A 21,870-nucleotide genomic window follows, 5' to 3' on the forward strand; every position below is an offset into this window, starting at 1 on the left:
GAAGCTTGACTTGATTTCAGTCGCATAAAGCATTGCACTGCTCTTGTATTTAGAATATTTCGAGAATAAGTAAATATTTTCACATATTTGATTTATTTACTTTTATTTGTGACATTTTTGTTACGTTTGTGATAACACCAAATATATAGTCAAGCAAAGGCCCCTCTAGCTGCATATCCACGTAAGCACGGTATACAAAGTGATACGCAGCATTTAGGGATTGTGTAAATCAATAAAAAAATGCATTGTCAACTAAAATACAATTGTAAATAAAGTGGTTATTCGAGTTACTATTATTATTATTGATAATTTAACAGTAAAATTGTAAATTATTATAAAAGCTTAATTTGTTTGTTTGTACGTTTACGTACGAATTTTCTAATTAATGTACAAAAAATGCGGTCTTATCGCTAAAAGAGCGATCTCTTCCAAGTTTTACTTAATTTAATTTTAACTTAAATACGCTAAAAAGTTAAAAAAACTAAAGTTGTGAAATCATATCTGTTGCAGAGGAGCGCATACAAACAAACATCAAATAATTTAAATATATCTAAATACCTATGATTTGACATAGGAGATGAATGATCGTTATTAGATTATAAAGCCAAGCTGTCAAAATATTAGACCTTTAAATTAAGGAAGAAAAAAATCGCCTTTACTTTTGAGTGGGTACACTATTCCAATCAGAGTAGGAATAAAGTTAAACAAGCCGTCGATTTACAAATCGCATGCGATTTTCTAATTGTTCTGCTGTATTACGCACTATAAACAGTTCTTGATTAATTTACCTTTAGTTATGATACAACACTATTTCACTTGCTAATCATAACTGCGTGCATGCTGTGGCTATTTTTTATTTTGAACGAAGTTGTTTTAATTATAAGACCGTGTATTTAATTAATATATATTTTTTATTTTAAGTAACTATTTGTGATATTTGCAAAGGGCTGGTGTACCCTACGTCCTTTTCTATACCCCTGACAACGTGTATCCAAAATTTCATGATGATCGACTGAGTAGTTAAAACGTCACAAACATACAAACTCTCTTTCGAATTTATAAATTAAAAGAACAAAATTTGCCATAAAATTAAATTTGAAAACTTGTTTGTGTCCTGTTTGTCGAATTAGCATCTAATGTAGAATCTTTATCACAAAAAATATCTTTTACGAAATATCCTTAGCGAAATTTATTTGAATGAGGCTAAATAACTTTGTTTTTGTAACAATGTAAGCATTACACAACATGTAAGTACGCTTCATATGAAGTGGCATTGCTTAGAATTGGTAGAGGTCACTGAAACAATATAATATAAAGCTAAAGAGTTCGTTTGTTTCAACGCGATAATAAGTCATTTCTTCCACCTTTTTTTGTGATAATTAGCTTATTTATTTAGAAAGAATTCTTCTGAATTTTTATGTTGTTCATTAATTTGTGTTTTTAATTTTGTCTAAGTAAAAGTTAGTCACATATGTATCAACAAATCCACATTAAATGTTTTTTTTGGACACCTGCAACCCGGGAGGGCTTGCAGGTGCATTGCCGACCTTTAAGGAATTAATAGGATTTTTTCTCGAAGGTTTCTATGTCATACCGAGTTGTGCGATGCATTATATTGGTTATTGTTTAGGTTTTAGGTGTAAGACTTGCTACAGTACTTCTAAAATTAGCGTGTTTGAAATAAGGATAAGATATTTTTCTTTATATTTCATATACTACTACTATGTCAACATAAACAGTAATCCCACTCGCTTATTAACCGCATGCAATTCCCCAGTAATTGTAATTAGTCATACATTTTTCCTTATTGGTTTTATCGATATGGGTCAGAACGAGTTTTCTTACTAACTGTCAATGAAGATCATATTACAAGAAAACCTTTAAGCTTAGCAATACATGAGTAGATATGAACAGATTCATAACATGGTTTAATTTTTTTATGTAGCTATCGTTAATGAGGAATTAACGGCAAAACCACAAATACTCCAATAAGTCTTCGATCACTAATAAGAACTGATCGAAGCAATAAGTAGAAAGATTAGATTAGTATAATTATTAAAAATAAAAAATATAGATAACTAATAAATATTAGTAATTTAGTCATCTCGATAGCAGCAAAGTAGATACGGACATCTGCATTTTTGTGTAAGTGTATTTATAAATATTATACGTATATCTTATTTTTGTAAAAAAAGCATTTTCACAAAAATGCAGATGTCCGTATCTACTTTGCTGCCATCGATCTGTAGTCATCATAAATTTAAAATGTAAAAGTAATAAATCCATGAAAATCAAACTAACAATATAATAAAAAGAAAACTTTTCAAGGTTAGTTAAGATAAATTTGACCATGCCATTTACATATTATTTATAAAAAATAAAACCTTTTTAAATTGTCTGCATTGTCATTGCCTTATAATTTTTATTTTATCTGACCAGTAAAGTCTAATTCAATTCTGATAATACTTACCATTTATTTTTAACGTCTACAACTGACTTTAATGCACACAATGTAATATAAAATATAAAGGTAATTAAGTGTTGTGTGTAACAACCTTAAATTACCTTTATAAAACAAATAAATACATTTAACAACAGCATTATGAAATAAAATATTAATGACGTAATACAGTTTAATTAAAAATTACATTTTTTATTCCGTAAACGCGGTTTACAGTTTCAGGCCTTGCTCTCGATCGTAATTCGTTGCATTAAGGTCAAAGGCGAATCTACAAGTAACCAAAATTGCCTGACTTAAAATATTACAATGATTTGGAACATCATTTCCTGTCGGATAATACTGTATGTGACTTTGCTTTTGTGATTCTTATAACAAATAATATGGATGATAAATGTCGTTAGCGTCGAAGGTAAACGTTTTATCAGAAATGTAAAAATTTTGCTATGTGTTTTATTCACAGCACGCAGCGTTGCTCCTATAACCTCCTAACCTTCTCCTTAGCCAACAATGGAACATTTACGGCCCGTTAATTTTAATTATTAAAACCTACTATATTTATAATCTATAATTTGGGTAGTTGATTTGTTATATATATTAATCGTAATATTTAGAATTTATCGAATTTTATTCTGCTTTCGACGAGGCTTAGTTACAATTCAATAAATAGATAAAAGAATCTTTTCTATTGTCTTTAAATGTAAACGTTTGAGTGCTCTTTTAAATGATTTTTATTCCTGCATATTTTAATGTCTTATCGATTTTTCAGTTTATTCCCATTTATTTGAGATGTTTTCTGTATACTAGACATTAAGATTACGTTTAACTCATGACAAATTATAGGTAGACAGGTACATTCGTTTATAATTCGGCAAATAGAGTATATTATGTCTTTCCGGCCTATAAACAACGTGTATGGAAAAAATCACGTTGCTTTTTTGCTACACGAAAGAAGGGCAAACCAACAAACAAACTTTCGTATTTGTAAATATTATATAGTACGGATTATATGGTTTGTGATAAGCCAAACGGTACAATACTCTAGTCGTGATAGCGTTCAAATGCCAAATCAAAAGCTTAACATAGGTAGTACAACTACAGGTCGCGAGTTAGGTTTACGCGTCATATAATTTGAGTCCTATGACTTTAATTTATTAAAAAGCTAAAATAAAAATTACTTAATAGGTTTTTTTTTCTATTTACGAAGTAACTGAACATGCTTAGCTTATAATTGTAGTATAATTAACTCTTAATCGGCATGATAACGGACATATTAACCAATATAAAAAAGCGAATACTCCTATATTCAAATATTACTAATACCACTGCTACAGGTTATTCTAATATATATCCATTAGTTATAGTAATTTTTAATACAATTATATGTCATGTTTGTTATTATGATGCTTTGACGTGATCTAATTAGTAAAATGTCGTATCACAACTTAACAAAAACAACAAGGTTAACAGCAGAGCTAAATAAAATATCACAAAAAAATAGCCTAATCCTTTCACCCATCGGCTGTGACATGCATCAGTTGATTCCAAGTCCCGAAACAAAGCTATCGCGATTATACCAATAACACATTTGTTACTTTTTGCATTTATTAGTATCAAGACTGTTTGTATCGCATCGCATGCAACGATAAGTTCATTCTTAGTTACGAGTACGTCTCGGGTAACTCGTATTTACTAACATAAAATATTAAATTATAATTTACGAGATAACCGTTATAACTGTCTAGTGACATAAGTGACATAATAATTACAATTTGCAGTGATATTTTATGATGTTTCTCGGATTACATCTGGTTTTAGGTAGGTATCGTTTTCATTTTTCTTTATCTTATACGTGTATAATTTAAGATGACCAAAGGATTTTTATTTAGCAAATAAATTAGCATATTTTATTAACAAGTTTTTTTAATGCACCTCATTACGTTTTTTTTCACGCGTAAATGTAGATACAAATAACAAAACATAATATAAATAATGGAAAATAAGCTTATTTCTTCTTAAAATTAACAATAGGTTCAGAAATCAAATCCTTATCCATTAAATCTATTAACAATACGATACTTAATATTATGGTAGTAACTACAAAATCCTAAAAGCTTTATGCTTTACTTTTGTTTTATATCATAGGCAAGCGAACGTGCAAATGAAGCACCTTTATTAGGTAAGTGGTCTCAACCGCCCTTACACATTGGCACCGTAAGAAATATAAGTAGAATATGACGTGGGTTGTAACTACCCAAACGGACTTGCACAAAGCCCCTCTACCAAGTATAATTTACTTGGTAGAGGTTAATAACTCTATGTTGATCTTACAAAAAAAATATAACTATACCAACTGATAATTATTTGCGACAGTAATGCAAACCATAATATCGTTTATATGTATAATATAAAATTACTAGGTATACATAATCCAATGTCAACTAGTTGGTACATTATCAGTTATTTAGACGATGTATTTGATTTCTACTATATATATATATATATCTTTGTTTATATATTATTAGTTTAAATATCGGTGTGTTAGTGCTAAACTCTTCATTTTTTATTTCCTATAAAAAGTTTAGTATTTTTAATATATAAAATTGCCGGTGATTGTTTTTTTTATAGGAAATTGAGAGTTGCCGAAAAATTTTATTTAAGCTTTTTGTTACAAAACCGATAACTTATATAATAAGCTACAAGCTCACTTAGCCATCTATTCCATGGGTATAAGAAAGTTTGCTACTTTCTGAAAAGGTACCTTGAATAGCCGGTGGCGCTGTAAAGACAGGGGTGCCGACAGCATTCTCACATTCCGAAAAAAACCATACTAGTATCTAACGATAAGACAAATTCCTAACCATCGACTAAATTTCTGAGGATAAAGGCTTTAAAATGCACTCCACGTGGAGTGCATGGAGCCGTCTATGCCCTCGCGATCCGGGGGGTGGGGCGCACTGCGGAGGTTTATGCATTACTTAAAAGTCGATATTATCTAAATAAATTAATATTCAGTCTAAGCTGAGGGCCTCGCAAAATGTATCTTGCCCACATAAAATGTAGGCGTTGCCCCGCCACTGTAAAGAGCCAAACAATATAGTAATCCGTCGATAGCACAATTCTTGTAGTGTTAATTTTTACGTTTACTTTAGTAATTTCGTTAATTATTAAAGTTTTCCATTAAAAACTTCAATATGCCATTTAAAAAAAAGTGCTTTAATAATCGAAATACTTTTTTATTCTATTATATTTATGGTGAATATGTGACGACAAAATGTCGAAAATCTATATCAACATTACTTGCAAATGATATGGTTTAAAAACCTGAAAAAAGACAAAGTTAAAAAAAAAACTATTACTAGTACTCATTCGAGATTTAAAAAAAAAATTTACTCTTTACCGATACGAAACCATATCTTGTAATGGAGAAAAAGATAATTTCCGTTTTAACTTAGGCTTATAGCCTAATCGGTGGCCTTTTAACTAAAATGAGTCTCTTAAGCCCAAAAAGTTACGAGACGTGTTCTGACTTCTTGCTTTCCATGTGACGAGACGTGTTGTGACTTCTCGTTTTCCATGAAAATTACAAAATAATGTCTGCGATAGCAGAGCATAACTGACCACTGGATTAAAAAATAAATGCATGTGAGAGAAACCTTAACGATTAAGAAACAAAATGTTATAGCCAACGTTTGGTCCCGATAGAAAAACCAATTTGCACTTAAAATAAGCATTGATACAGTATATGAAGACATTGAATAAGATGGGCTCTTGTTTTACTTACATATTTATTTTTTAAAAAAAACCCTAGTTTATGTGCAGTAAACAGCTGATATTTTTGATAGACCGCAGGTGAAACTTTTGATGAAGAATTCTATGAATTCTGTGTGTTAACATGACTTACAAGATCCATTTCACCTTCATAGATATTTGGACAGATTTCCCAAAAATCTTGACACTTATAGCGAGTAAAAAAGAGCGCAATTCCATAAGGATAAAATTCATGGAAGATAAGTATCATGGTCGATGGAAAGAACACACGTTCACTAATTACTCCAGAAACCATTAACACAATAAAATAACTAAACTTCAAAAATAATAAAAGTTGTATAAGCTAGGTATTTCACAAAACAATAAATAATAAAAAGAATAAAAACCCAACTGCAAAAAAGACAATTTAAAAGTAATGCACTAAAACAACCGAAACAAGAAGAAGAACTCATTAATTTTCTTTTGGTATATAATTTGCAATTATTAGATCCCGCCTGCTAATTATCTTAATGCGGGTATTTAACATAATCTTTCAGCTCATAATATTGGTTTAGCCTCCAGAAGTGAAACTGATTTTATAAAAACCTCAAATTGGTGTTTTTAAAAATAGAACACCAAATCATATAAATTAATGTAAATAAGACACTCAACACATTTGTACACATTCAACAAATCACAAGTTGCGCCAATAATTAATAAATGACTTTCCTTTCTGTCCACTTATAAAATGGCAGTTTTACATTAGAGCGCGTCTTTTTTTTTAACAACGCATGGATGCAACGTATGTATCAAGGAATCTCCTAATTATAGTATATTAAACAGAAGTAGAGTTTACTTTGTCTTTAGTTTATTTTAATTTACGAATATAACGATACCTTAACTGTCAAAATCCGTCCAGCCGTTTGGAAGATACGAGGTAATAAAGAAATTTACAAATATACAATATTTGTAAATTTCTTTATTACCTCGTATATATCGTCATACAAGATACGAGCAAAAAACATAACTTTCTTGACAGTCGGGTAAAAAGTGCACGTATTTATAAAAAAACTATAAATTCCGTTAGAAACTAGACAACAACAAATTAGAAAATAACTTTACTGTTGGTGGCACAGAAACTTTTGTAACAAGGTGCTAAAAAAATATATTATGCCTTCTGCAATAGTTTTTTTTTTTTTTTTTTTATATGTCCGCGATGGCAAATGACTCTACTCCACCTGATGCTAAGTGGTAGTAGAGTCCAAACGCGACGACGGCCAGTACAGTCGGGAAGAATGTTCTGTACTAGCCGTCACCGCCTTGCCGGCCCGCAAGATGCCTCTTCACGCCTCGTTTGAAGGAACCCGAGTTGTAAGAGAAAGGTAAGGAACGTGAGCTGGTAAGGAATTCCATTTTTTGGTAGTGCGACAAAGAAAGGAGTTGCCAAATTTCTTTGTGCGCGATGGAATTGATGTCACAGTTAGGCGGTGACATCGAGAACCAGCTCGCGTGGACTTAAGAAGGAAGGGGGAAGCAGGAATTAGAGAGAATAATTCCTCAGAGCACTCGCCGTGATACAGTCGATAGAAAGCGCTCAGTGCTGCTATCTCGCGACGCAATTGTAAAGGTTCAAGGGTGTTTGTGACCTTTACGTCGCCAATAATGCGTACTGCACGTCGCTGCAACCGGTTCAAGGCCTCCAGTAGGTGAAGATCCGTGCAGTGACGGTTATCCGTGCAGTGACGGAGAAAGAATACATTTCACTGCCCCTCTCTTTCCCATGGGTGTCGTAAGAGGCGACTAAGGGATATCTGAGCGACCATCTGCTCATCTGGTGGTAGGATGCTAACATCCGCCTGGCTTGTTACCACCGTACGCATGGTGAAAAACTCGTGAAGTGGCTTGCAGCCGCGTTTCGAGGTCAGCCAGCGTACAGCCAGAGCCCGAGCGAGTATTGCCGCGATGGGTGTTGGTCCGGTTGGAGACGGCTGTTGAACCAATGCCGGGGGAAACTGTATTGACCTGCCGGTCAGGGAGACCCGAAGAAACGGCTGTTCCGCTGGCCGCCCGTGGCATAGTACAGGGGCCCGAGCGTGCCTAACCAGCTCGTGAGGCTGCCCCACCAGGCCACGCATAATCTCGGGGTGGACCGTCGTGCCGGTTGGTGACCGGTAGGTGGGGTCCCGGCGGCCACTTCCGGGGGGGTTCGGGGGCCCTTCCGTCCGGCGGGTCAGTGTATTTTTCCTTTTGGCAACCACTTGGGGAAACACGCCTCCACACTTTGCCCATCCCTATCGTGGCAATACATCGCTCGCTTCACGTCTCTTTTCCATTTAATTTCTCCCAAATGGCGCAACAAAAAAGAAATAACGGTCGTACAGCGGTGCTCACCCCCACCATACCCTCGCTGTTTGAGGTCGAGTTCTCTAACATCCGAGGACTCCACACTAACCTCAACGCTGTCCACCACCATCTCGAGACAGCACGGCCAGCAATGTTGTTTCTCACGGAGACACAAATACTCCGTCCTGCCGATACCAGCTACCTTAATTATCCCGGCTACACGCTTGAAGAATCCTTCAAAGCGAAAGCCGGAGTATGCTTGTTCGTCAGGACGGATGTTTGCTGTCACCGACTGCGCTGCTTGGAGGACCCCTCCTTCTCCATGTTGGTGGTAAGTGTGGACCTGGTTCGTCAGAGCCGAGTCTACGTGTGCCTCTACAGATCCCACAATGGTGACTTGGAGACAAGCCGACTATTTGACCATCTTAGTCGGGTGGCAGATGCTGCGCAAGAGCAATTTCCTAACGCGGAATTGGTGTTTTTGGGGGACTTTAATGCTCACCACGAATCCTGGTTGAAATCCCTCAAAACTGACCATGCTGGAAGGACTGCTCATGCTTTTGCTCTCACACATGACTTGACCCAACTGGTTGATCAGCCCACCAGGATCCCAGACATTGATGGGCAAGCACCTTCTCTACTGGACCTTCTGCTGACTTCTCACCCGGTGGAATATCAGGTTGTGGTTCAGGCTCCTCTTGGCTCTTCGGATCACAGCCTTATTTCTACCAGAGTGCCACAGGCCAAGCTGCCGCCACTAGCGGTATGCAAACGTCGCGTTTGGCACTATAAGTCGGCGGATTGGGACGGTATGCGCGATTACTATGCGTCGGTCCCTTGGAAGGAACGTTGCTTCAGTGTGAATGACCCGACAGCTAGTGCCGCTGCTGTTGCTGGCGAGATCATGCTGGGAATGGAATACTACATTCCTAGCTCAGATCTCGTCAGTAGGAGTACGCGTAACCGTTGGTTCACTCGTGAATGTGCCGATGCTGTATCAGCTAAGCAGGCGGCATATCGCAAGTGGATCAACGGCTGCATTAGCGGGGCATCTAACATTGACTCACTGAAAGCAAACTATAATAAAAATTCCAAGTCCTGTAGAAAGGCATACACGAGAGCGGATGCACAGCGCATTGTACAGATTGGTCATGACCTTGTTTCGCATCCTAGGGGCTCCCGTAGCTTCTGGCGTCTGACCAAGTCTGTGCAAAACAATTTCTGCCAACCTTCGCTGCCACCGCTCAGAAATCCGGACGGATCGCTAGCTCACAGTCCGCAAGAGCAAGCTGATCTCTTGGCTAAACTCTTTGCCGACAATTCCGTCATCGATGATTGTAGCGCACTGCCACCTACAATACCTGCATGTGGCCATACGATGCCTGACATTAAAATCAGGCAACGTGATGTGCGTGCGGAGCTGCAATCACTTGATGTACGGAAAGCTAGCGGTCCCGATGGAATACCAGCCATAGTGCTGAAGAAGTGCGCAGCGGAGCTGTCTCCTGTGTTAACGCGCCTGTTCCAACTTTCTCTCTCTTCGGGAAGTGTGCCGGAGGCTTGGAGAAGAGCTAATGTGCAAGCGGTTCCCAAAAAAGGGGATCGGTCTGACCCGGCAAATTATCGGCCAATAGCTATCACCTCAGTACTTTGTAAGGTGATGGAACGGATTTTAAACAACCAACTGATCCATTACCTAGAAGATCACTGTCTAATTAATGATCGTCAGTACGGGTTTCGACCAAAACGGTCCACAGGTGATCTACTAGCGTACGTAACACACCTCTGGGGTGAAGCTATCGACAACCATGGAGAATCGTTGGCTGTCAGCCTCGATATCTCCAAGGCTTTCGACAGGGTCTGGCACAGAAGTCTTCTCTCCAAGCTACCGGCATATGGTCTGCCTGCTCAACTATGCACCTGGATTGCCAGCTTCCTACACAAGCGTAGCCTTCGTGTTTTAGTAGATGGTTGCGCTTCACAATTCTATGTAGTGAATGCTGGGGTCCCCCAGGGATCTGTGCTATCTCCCACACTCTTTCTTTTGCATATCAATGATATGCTCTCCCTTGGGAACATACATTGCTATGCAGATGATAGTACAGTGCATGGTGGATACCACGGACGCGCAGTGGCTGGGCGGGCGGAAACTGAGGAGAGGCGGGAGAATCTTGTCATTGAACTCGATAGGATGTTAGAGCTCATCGCCAAATGGGGCTCTGATAATCTTGTTGAGTTTAATGCCAAGAAAACACAGGTATGCGCTCTCACGGCGAAAAAGTCAACATTTTCCCCTCTTCCCTCACTCTGTGGTACTCCGCTGGTGATGCAAAGCAAAATCGCCATGCTGGGGATTGACGTTCGCTGCGACCTTAGTCCAAGGGATTACATCGAGGCTGTTATAAAAACAGCTTCACGGAAACTCGGAGTTCTGAACAAGGTGCGGCGATTTTTCACGCCACAACAACTGTGCTTGCTGTACAAAACACAGGTACGGTCTTGCGTGGAATATTGCTCGCACCTTTGGGATGGCTCCGCTAAGTACCTACTTGAGGCCTTGGACCGGTTGCAGCGACGTGCCGTACGCATTATTGGCGACGTAAAGGTCACAAACACCCTTGAACCTTTACAATTGCGTCGTGAGATAGCAGCACTGAGCGCTTTCTATCGACTGTATCACGGCGAGTGCTCTGAGGAATTATTCTCTCTAATTCCTGCTTCCCCCTTCCTTCTTAAGTCCACGCGAGCTGGTTCTCGATGTCACCGCCTAACTGTGACATCAATTCCATCGCGAACAAAGAAATTTGGCAACTCCTTTCTTTGTCGCACTTCCAAAAAATGGAATTCCTTACCAGCTCACGTATTCCCCTCCTCTTACAACCCGGGTTCCTTCAAACGAGGCGTGAAGAGGCATCTTGCGGGCCGGCAAGGCGAAGGCGGCTAGTGCAGAACGTTTTTCCCGTCTGTACTGGCCGTCGTCGCGTTTGGACTCTACTACCACTTACCATCAGGTGGAGTAGAGTCATTTGCCCTCCCGGCGATATAAAAAAAAAAAAAAAAAAAAAAAAAAGAAGAACCAAGTGGAGCTTGAACCACAACCTGATATTCCACCGGGTGAGAAGTCAGCAGAAGATCCAGTAGAGAAGGCGCTTGCCCATCAATGTCTGGGATCCTGGTGGGCTGATCAACCAGTTGGGTCAAGTCGTGTGTGAGAGCAAAAGCATGAGCAGTTCTTCCAGCATGGTCAGTTTTGAGGGATTTCAACCATGATTCATGGTGAGCATTAAAATCACCAATCCCAAAAACACCAATTCCGCGTTAGGAAACTGCTCTTGCGCAGCATCTGCCACCCGACTAAGATGGTCAAATAATCGGCTTGTCTCCAAGTCACCATTGTGGGATCTGTAGAGGCACACGTAGACTCGACTCTGACGAACCAGGTCCACACGTACCACCAACATGGAGAAGGAGGGGTCCTCCAAGCAGCGCAATCGGTGACAACAAACATCAACAACAAACATCCGCCCTGACGAACACGCATACTCCGGCTTTAGCTTTAAAAGATTCTTCTAGCATGTAGCCGGGATAGTTAAGGTAGCTGGTGTCGGCAGGGCGGATATTTGCGTCTCCGTGAGAAACAGCATTGCTGGCCGTGCTGTCTCGAGATGGTGGTGGACAGCGTTGAAGTTATCCGCCGGACGGAAGGGCCCCCGAACCCCCCCGGAAGTGGCCGCCGGGACCCCACCTTCCGGTCACCAACCGGCACGATGGTCCACCCCGAGATTATGCGTGGCCTGGTGGGGCAGCCTCGCGAGCTGGTTAGGCACGCTCGGGCCCCTGTACTATGCCACGGGCGGCCAGCGGAACAGCCGTTTCTTCAGGTCTCCCTGTCCGGCAGGTCAATACAGTTTCCCCCGGCATTGGTTCAACAGCCGTCTCCACTGGACCAACACCCATCGCGGCAATACTCGCTCGGGCACTGGCTGTACGCTGGCTGACCTCGAAACGCGGTTGCAAGCCACTTCACGAGTTTTTCATCATGCGTACGGTGGTAACAAGCCAGGCGGATGTTAGCATCCTACCACCAGATGAGCAGATGGTCGCTCAGATATCCCTTAGTCGCCTCTTACGACACCCATGGGAAAGAGAGGGGCAGTGAAATGTATTCTTTCTCCGTCACTGCACGGATAAAAGTTAGTTAGTAGTTAGTTAGTTTCTACATCCATCTTAAACGGCCAATCATCGTGTATTGGAAAGGCTTAACAATATTTTTTTACCTATCCTTAAAGTTGAACTCTGAAACATAAACTGTCACTGTCAGTGTTGAGCTTATGTCAAACTCCAACTAATTATTAACTCAAATCTCAATATATAATGAAGATTGAATGCTGTGACTAGTTTCAGTAATAGGAATTACGAATCATAATGCAAATAAAAAGTTCATGCTTCGGCAAGAAACAGTTTATTATGTCAGAAAATTACTTCTATGGTCTATTCTTACCACTAAGAGCTACTGAACTTTATTTCAAATCATTTAAAAAGCGGGAAAACTTATAGGTAATGTTATTGATAAACAAAGGACGAGGACAGCTTTACTAACCGAAGGGCATTAGTTATTTTAGCGTTATGACGTGACTGAGACTCAGTTAATGACATATGTAGCGATACAATAGGTAAAAAATTATAAATGCTTTGTGTTGATAGTTTAGTAACCTTAGAATCGTACCGTGTAAAGGTACTTTATTTACCTAAAATGATAATATAATGATTTCTTATGTGTGATTGACTTAATACTGTCCATTTTATTGTTTTTTTCAGTCATAATTATGAGTGAAAACGGTTTTACGCAAAATGTTGATCTTCAGCACTGGATGAGAGATCTACCGGAACAAATAAGAAACATTCCTATTATTTACCTCGCCATTCCAGGTATGTCTTAATTACTATTCTGTAATTATTGTTCTCTTTATACTTAGTCAATTGTTATTAATTGAATATTATTACAAATAAATAGTGCCAATTGAAAATTTCTACAGTTGCAGTCGGCATGTGCATGAAGTATTCTGGTATAACATAATCAAAGCACAAACAGTGACAGTTAGTTAAACCTGTGACAGTTAGGAAATATTGGATAATTGTTTATAAAGAAATTAAATAAATTTATATTAGTAAACAATTTAATTCATATAAATTCTCACAAGTAATATTTTTGCATTTAAATAAAGAGTAGTTTTTTTTAATAAAACATAATTTGTGTAGTCAGATATAATGACAAACTTTCATGATACTTGTAAACAAAAGCGGAGATGGCCCAGTTGTAAGAATGTGTGAATCTTAACTGATGATCGTGGGTTCAAACCCGAGCAAGTACTACGGAATTTACATGTGCTTAATTTATGATTATAATTCATCTCATGCTTGACGGTGAAGGAAAACGTAGTGAAGAAACCTGCATGTGTCTAATTTCACTGAAATTCTGCCACACCAACTTGCATTGGAGCAGCGAGGTGGAATAAGCTCCAAGACCTTCTCCTCAAAAAGAGAGAGGAGGCCTTAGCCTGCTTAGTTAGAAGGTGGGACATTCACAGGCTTGTAAATATTACCACAATATATTTATATTTAATTATTTAATTTTCAGGTAGTCATGATTCAATGACATATAACATTACAAGGTCCAGTGGCCTAGCCCCTGACGCAGAACCGATACTCAGAAGACTGTACCCTTTATTTCACGGTACAATATTAAGATGGACAATAACACAAGCAATCGATGCCTTGCAGCAACTTCTCATTGGCATTAGGTACTTTGTATACAGTTTAGTTTATTTATGAATTATCATATATATTTTTATATTCAATATCATTGAATTTTTAATATAATTAAATATTATATATATATATATATATATATTGATGAATATTTTTATAATAACCAGGAAAGTGTTAAGTTGGCGCTGACAACATTACAATATTTATTACAGACAGTTTAAATATTTTGTATTGTATACATTTTGTATATTAAAATATATATAAAACTTATGAACTTTATAATTTTTATGTTTTAGATATTTTGACTTGAGATTAGCAACTAAAAATGGTTCAGATGACTTCTACTTCACCCATGGAGTGTATGCAGGAGAAATATATCAGCCGCTTAAACAAATAAAAGATTTTATATATGAACACCCCTATGAAGTAAGTTAAGCAATTTGAATCAATGATTTAATTAAATAACAGTTTTAGAACTCCTTTCTAAAAGTCAATAAAAGGCACTCGTATTTGGTTGATAAGTATAGGGATAGAATAATTAATCAATATTCTTTATTTTTTCTCGCAAATTAAAAGAATATATTTTGATTAAAAATATGAAATAAAAATTCAACTACTTATATTAAAATTCGAAACAACAGACAACAATTAATTAAATTTGCAATAACATTGTAAATATACACTTTCCCACTTTTGACCCCCAAATCGGACACTATTATTGATTGCAGATCCAGGGCAATTTAAAATAAAATTATAGCTATTTCTTTCAGCACTATAAAATTATTTTTAATGTCTTAGCTAAATTCATTTTTACACTCTTAAATGATGCACCACATATAGACTTCAATTATCTTACAAATGCTTTCTTATTTCAGGTGGTAATATTAGATTTCCAGCATTTCTATGGGTTCACTCCAAATGATCATCAAAGGCTAATGAGATTTGTTCTTAACTTATTTGGGCCACTACTTGTACCAAGACAACCAGATTTGAATGGTGTTACGCTTAATTCACTTCATAGGTTACGGCAACAGGTATTATAAGTAATTGTTAGTTAAATTTATACTTGTATTTATAGAACATTCCTAAGAATTAAATTTATAATATTAATTAGTTTTATTATGAAACTAAAATACAATTCCTACATCAATTTACCACCATATGGGTGCTTATTAAGTATTCATCTGTTCATTGCGTCAAGAGCAAAGAGATTAGAATAAAACTTTTAAATGTTAAATTTTTATTCTGATCTTTCTTAATTCATAATTCTGAATTTTCTTAAAAAACATTCATTATTTGTTTTTTATTCATCTGATTTCCTCTGTAAGGATTATGAAGCAATAAATATAATTGTACACCTAACAATGCATCCTTGAAGCAAATATTAAAAAAATATATAAAAAAGTATTTTCAGTTTTTTTTAAAAGAAAAGTACTTTCGAAGATTTACTAAAAAGTCCATGTCGTGATTGTTTTATTTTTATTTATTTTATTTTTATAATTTGCTTATAATCATTAGGAACATAAATATATTATTTTGGGGCTATTAAAATAATTTAGAAATTAAAAACTTCAGGTAATAGTGATTTACCGGCATCAGTCGGTATACGCTACGAGTGAATTTTGGCAGCCACAGATGATGCCTTCACCTTGGCCCCAACAGGACAATATCACTGGTCTGCTTAACTTTCTGAAAAATGTTAAACGGCACCCTGGAATGGGTTTTGTGCATCAAGCGGTACTAACACCTACACCAGGATTTATTATCTTCAGGTATATTAATAAAAATGAGAATATCTTTACAATAATGAAACAATGGATTTTTCTAAACTATTTTATCTATGTAATTATGCTTTCAGCATATTGAATTATAGGTAATGTATTGTTGCATCATACAAATAAAAAATATTTGACACAATTTAATTAGCGATTAAAATGGTATGTTTATGTATGTTTCTCATAATATTTTAAAGAAATATTATGCGTTACATATATAAACATACGTAAATAATATTAATATAAAATAACACTTCTGATTTTGCTAGACAAAGACTGAATTTGTAGAATTTCATACAAGCCTATCACGTCATGTAGTAAAATAATGAAAAGAAAGCAAGACTGTTTCACGTCATATTATGTTTGAGAGCTATCGATTGATCGATTGAAAATATGTGTTTTGTTTATTAAGGATAGTTCTTGGCGTATGTAATGACACTATATAGAAGAAGGGAATAACTAGAGAAAGAGGAGTTTCTGTCACCTTCGACTTTGAGCTTTATTTAAGCAGTAATTGAAAGAAGGCATTAGTATGCATACTATAGATTGACTACAAATTATAAAATAATATTGTAAAAAATGAGGCTGTTAATGCTCTATAAATTATTACAGATGGGTGTCCAACTTACGTGAAAAATGCGCTAAACCAGTCAAAAATGAAATTTACCCCAAATTGTCAGAGTTTTCACCAGGCAGACCAATAGACAGAGACGGTCCAACACCAGTAAACATTATCATAGCTGACTTTGTCGAAATGGACAATGCTATTTTCTCCAAAATGGTTATAAAACTTAATTTTAAATTGATGAATACAGATTTTATAACACAGAGCTACGGGTAAGATGAAAGGGAAATATTGGTTGAGCTTTAAACTACTTAATAAGGTATCATAAGGAACATATCATTTGTACCTGCATTTTTATATTTTTTATTTTTACACGTGCTACAGGCTTATCTACGACATATTTTATTTTTTACAAACTCTTCTATTGTACAGTGATATAGTATACATTATTGTAAGATCTAAAGTATATAAAATAAAGTATTAAATATTTTCGGATGTTTTGTTCGAATAGTCACGGTCATCAAACATTTTAAAATTTCGAACATCCAAACACGTTATTATAAAATTCATCCAATTTTAATCTTTCACATAAATCTTTAAAAGACCAATTATTTCTTCTGAAATCTGAATTATTGGTATCTAATACTGAAAATAGTTTATCGGATAGCTCATCAGATATCTCAATTATTTTGCAAATTTTATCCAACCGCGCCAAATCTTCTAAAGACGTTGTCAAGTCCGTTATTTTAAGAACTTGTGATTTTCTCTCTTTGATTTGAAATGAATCCTCAGAATCTGTTCCGCTAACACTTTCTAATTTATCATAAATATCTGAATGATTTCCTAATCTATCGACATTACTTACGTTGTTATTGATGTTAATAGCAGATAAACTTTGTAATTCATTTCCAATTAAAATCGTTTCTGCAGATAATGATGTCACAATACCTGCTAGAATTTTCTTTTGCAAATGCTTTTTCGTGTTCAATATTTGATTATTTTCGGTCCGTGTGTCAGTTTTATAATTGTTTTGTTCATTAATTTCACTTAAAGTGGTTTCATGTGATTTACAGGATCCTTCATCGATTTCAATAGTTATTGAATTCTTATTATCGTTTTCTGATTCTAAATTATATATTTTATTATTTTGATCATCTTTATCATCTATTATATTTGAAGTATTTGGATTTGATGAAGGCGTTTCGGTATATTCGATATTAGTAATATGTTCAACTATTTGAATATTATTATTTTCTTGTCCATTATCTCCAGTTGATAATTTATGATAGTCTAAATAATTGTGTATTGTATCTGTTTTCGTTTCAATGTTTCTAGTTTCTGAAATAAGGTTTTTGTTGAGCTCATTTTCATCTATTAGTTTATTCTTATTGTTATTCGCCAACTTTGATTCAATTAACTCAAAATCAAATTTACTCGAAGTTACACCTATGTGGCTTTTATCGTCTTTAGGCGTGTTGTTAGCCTTTAATATATCTGTATGAAATTTGTTTTTACAAGGTACATGATCTGCGCTTATCGGACGGTTTTTGTAATTCCTATTACTTTTATCCCCAACGCGATCCTCTGACACGTTGACCTGATAATTTTGTCGGATCGGTTTATTCAAGAAGGTATTCGTATTGTGTTTCATTCTGGCAAACTCTTCCTTGTCTTCGAGAGGTGTGCTTTCTTTAGAAATACACGGCGTTTTATCAGGCGGCTTGACTGTTATACAACTGTGGCAAAATGTATTGTATTGTATATTTTCTTTTACCCTTGGCTGTCTGTCTTTGACATCATCATTCCATATCTCAAATATCTCATTTTTCTTTTCATCTTCGGACACACCCGATTTAATACATTCGTAAAATCGACACGCTTGTGTAGTTTTGAACTGTTTCTTCCTAAAATTATTATCTTGGGACATACTTAATAGTAAATTCGATTTATTTTGCGTTTTACACGAAGGTACGATTAATATTTGTTCATTGATAAACGATATATTTGATTCTAGAAATAATCTGTTTGATATAAATTGTTCATTTCTTTTATTAAAAATATTTTCAAATTTAAAACATTTCTCTGAATACATTATTGAATCTACAACACGGCAAGCGTAAGAATATTCGTTTTCATACCAACAGATTAGTTTAAAAAATTTCGGTGTTAATTGTAAACTTGAATTTTTATCAAGAATGCAAGAATTGATATCGCCTAAGAAGTCAGAGGATACTACTTCCTCGCTCGAAGTATTTATAATATTTTTCATAGTCGATTGACTTTCTTTTTCTATACAATTGATTATATCTTCCATTGTTGTGTTGCTATTTAATCTATGAACATTAATAATTACCATTTATCAACCCATCATTCATATGGGTTAAGGACACTTGACTTAGGATTGTGGACAGCATTAAACTGGGACAAATTATAAAGAATAAGAACAATGTTACAGGTACAAGGGATTTAACATAGTGCTGATAATATTTCTTACAAAACCAATGTTTATGGGCGACGTTACCTCCACGACTTACTATCAGATACTACCTATTTTAAATTTAAAACAGAAGAGAGAAATTCATCATAATGATACGATTTCATTGTCTCGGCTTGCAATTCAATCCATTATATTTTCTTAAATTTATAGAATATAAAGTATGCAAAGTTGGTAAAATTACGAACCTTATTGTAACGTCAAGCACAGAAACATTAACAATGGGCACTCTAAACGCTAAGCCGGTCATTTTATTTTTGACTTGTGGTATAATTTTACCGAGAGCCTTACAAGCGCCCGTCGCAGCTGGAATAATGTTCTGAAGAATGCTTCGATGATCACGCCAATGCTATATAACAAATGTAATAATAACGATATATATATCAAAATGTTTTATGCATTTTTTAAATAAAAACAATATTATCATGATAGGTTGTTTTAGGACTCTTTCGTAGAAAAAAATTAACTAATTTCTGAAGTATAAATAAAAAGAAACTCACTAGAATCAAAGAAATCGATGATTTAAAAATATTATACTAATGTTTGAAAAAGTTGTTATACTATTGCTACAAGTTGTTGCTGTTTGTTGTTTTTTAAATTACCTTTCCTTTTAAACATAGGCCGTCTAAAGGTTTAAGAGACGGCGTCATTGCGTGTATGCTCGTAATAAAACCCTCGGATATACCGTAGTTATCCTCTAACACCTTTATCAATGGCGCCAAACAGTACAACGTGCTAGATGCACAAGATATCACTTTTTGTTCTGGAAGTTACAATTTTCTACATTTTCAAAATCATCTGAATTAAAGAATATGCCTAAATCCTGGAGAGGGATTTTAAGACGAAATTATCAAGGGTAAATCCTAAAAACAACGTTACTTGCTTTGAAGCATATTACTTTTTTTTATAAAATATGTTCACCAGAAGTTCTAGTTACAGTAAGACCATATAATTGTCAAATAAAAACAAAAATCGGTTCTATATTCAAACTTAATATTATTAAGTTCTATTTGAAGAAACAAACATATGACGTCGTTATTCATATATAGTTTTTCATGACCCTGTATCCGATAACCCCTTGCATAATCTCTATACTCATGATAATACTGATTTCTTAATTTATTAACTTGCTATAGAATATTATCTCAATGTTTGTTAAAACCATATCTATACATGCTTGTGTTAAAAACATCAATTCTATAAGATTTAACTATTGTTTATACTATGGTTTGAATATATTATAACGAATAGTCAGAAGATAAATAACTAACTGGTTTCTTAATATTTGCTTTAAAATTTCTTACAAGGGTTACCAACGAAAAAAATCTCTTAAATTTATGAAGTTTAATAATCACCTGTATTAATTTTTTCTTCATTAACGCCTAATATCATCATAGGAATGTCAACACTAGGAGCTGTTACAATAACTCTCTTCACACTACCACTAGCCAGATGACTCTGTAAATTTAATCATCTGTCCAATCAGATTATGTTACTTTTTAAATGTGTATTTATTTTTGGTATTGTCGAATTTACGTGTGTTATCTATTAGATAAAAAAATCTTTAAAAAATTGTAAACGTTTTCCCCACCACTTACAATATGGGTACCTTCAAGTCTAGAGTAAATAGGCATCTTCTAGGCAAGCGCGCTGCAGCTTAGACTGTATCATCACTTTCCATCTGGTGTGATAACAGTCAAGCGCTTGCTTATATATTTAAAAAAAAATACACAAAAATCTGAGCTGCTATTACATGTTAGATTTACATATTCTTAGAAACATCAAAATTTAAGTTTCAAGATGTGTATACAATTCATAATTCACTACGAACTGGACAAAATACTCAATGGAATACCGAAGCCTTTTCGCGGTTCGTGAACATTCCAGAAGCTTCGACTACATAATGGACTCCTGCAGCATGCCATGGTATATTCGATGGTAATTTCTCATGAAACACCTTAATTTTTTTATCTATCAAGCAAACGCAACTAATAAAATACTGATGTTTAAATAAATTTATATGATATAATTGCTTACAGTTTTCAATTATAATTACCGTTAATATTGATTTCATTTGCCGTAAACATTAAATTATTAGAAAACCTTCCATGAGTCGAATCAAATTTTATCAAATAGCAAATATAGTCAGTATCGACCGCTGGATCATTTATTGCTGCGACCTGGGAAATGTGAAATAATAATAAAACAGTAACTCTCTATCTATCTCTATCTAAATACTTTACCTCCAGTTTTAGATATTTTAGGTATGTACCTCTAAATCACTGCTTTCAAAACACTTTCTAAATATAATTCTGCCTATACGGCCGAAGCCATTAATTCCAATATGTACCACCATTTCACACCAAATTCTATCATACAGGGAAATTTATAAACTTAATTTTGAAATACCCGCTATTAAAATTTAAAGTCAAAGAATTGTCATAGATAATACTAATTTATATCAGTTGTTAAAAATTAAATGATAATAAGGAACTCATTAGTCAGTAATTTAATAATGTTTTTCTTATAGATATGTTTCGTTTTGTTAAAATTTTATATTGAAATTGACTATGAAAAATTGGGGGTCAAAGATTAGTTACATTCGAAGAAGAGAAAAAGTAATTAAACGTTGACAACTAACTTTATCAGATTTGGATTTTTACGCACAGAATAAATTGATTCGTGATGCATTGACGATGTAGGGAATGATTAATAT

General features: G+C 35.1%; 2 protein-coding genes across 6 annotated transcripts in view; one reads left to right on the forward strand and one right to left on the reverse strand.

Moving 5' to 3' along the window:
* The window catches only part of LOC126771865 (PI-PLC X domain-containing protein 3), a 21,152-nt gene extending 4,003 nt beyond the window's left edge, over window positions 1–17,149 (forward strand). The window contains exons 1-7 of one of the 5 annotated variants that reach the window (XM_050492022.1): window positions 4,126–4,276; window positions 13,370–13,480; window positions 14,190–14,352; window positions 14,617–14,746; window positions 15,196–15,354; window positions 15,896–16,092; window positions 16,708–17,149. In XM_050492022.1, the coding sequence (XP_050347979.1) occupies window positions 4,246–4,276; window positions 13,370–13,480; window positions 14,190–14,352; window positions 14,617–14,746; window positions 15,196–15,354; window positions 15,896–16,092; window positions 16,708–16,936 (1,020 nt within the window). In that variant the 5' untranslated portion in view covers window positions 4,126–4,245 and the 3' untranslated portion in view covers window positions 16,937–17,149. Of the gene's footprint in view, window positions 1–4,125; window positions 4,277–12,922; window positions 13,109–13,134; window positions 13,287–13,369; window positions 13,481–14,189; window positions 14,353–14,616; window positions 14,747–15,195; window positions 15,355–15,895; window positions 16,093–16,707 lie in introns of those variants that run through there. The other 4 variants (XM_050492026.1, XM_050492025.1, XM_050492023.1 and 1 more) reach the window with 4 other exon arrangements.
* A 40-nt stretch (window positions 17,150–17,189) lies between these two features.
* LOC126772034 (uncharacterized) lies at window positions 17,190–21,520 on the reverse strand. Its single transcript, XM_050492212.1, has 7 exons — window positions 21,427–21,520; window positions 21,211–21,334; window positions 21,010–21,125; window positions 20,510–20,612; window positions 19,757–19,917; window positions 19,343–19,503; window positions 17,190–18,993 (listed from the first exon to the last, which is right to left on the reverse strand). Exons 1-7 carry the CDS (start codon window positions 21,508–21,510, stop codon window positions 17,190–17,192), a joined length of 2,553 nt encoding a protein of 850 aa, XP_050348169.1. The 5' UTR covers window positions 21,511–21,520.
* Between the last annotated feature and the right edge of the window lie 350 nt (window positions 21,521–21,870).

Source organism: Nymphalis io, chromosome 11, assembly GCF_905147045.1.
Source record: "Nymphalis io chromosome 11, ilAglIoxx1.1, whole genome shotgun sequence".
NCBI classification, from domain to species: Eukaryota; Metazoa; Arthropoda; class Insecta; order Lepidoptera; family Nymphalidae; genus Nymphalis; species Nymphalis io.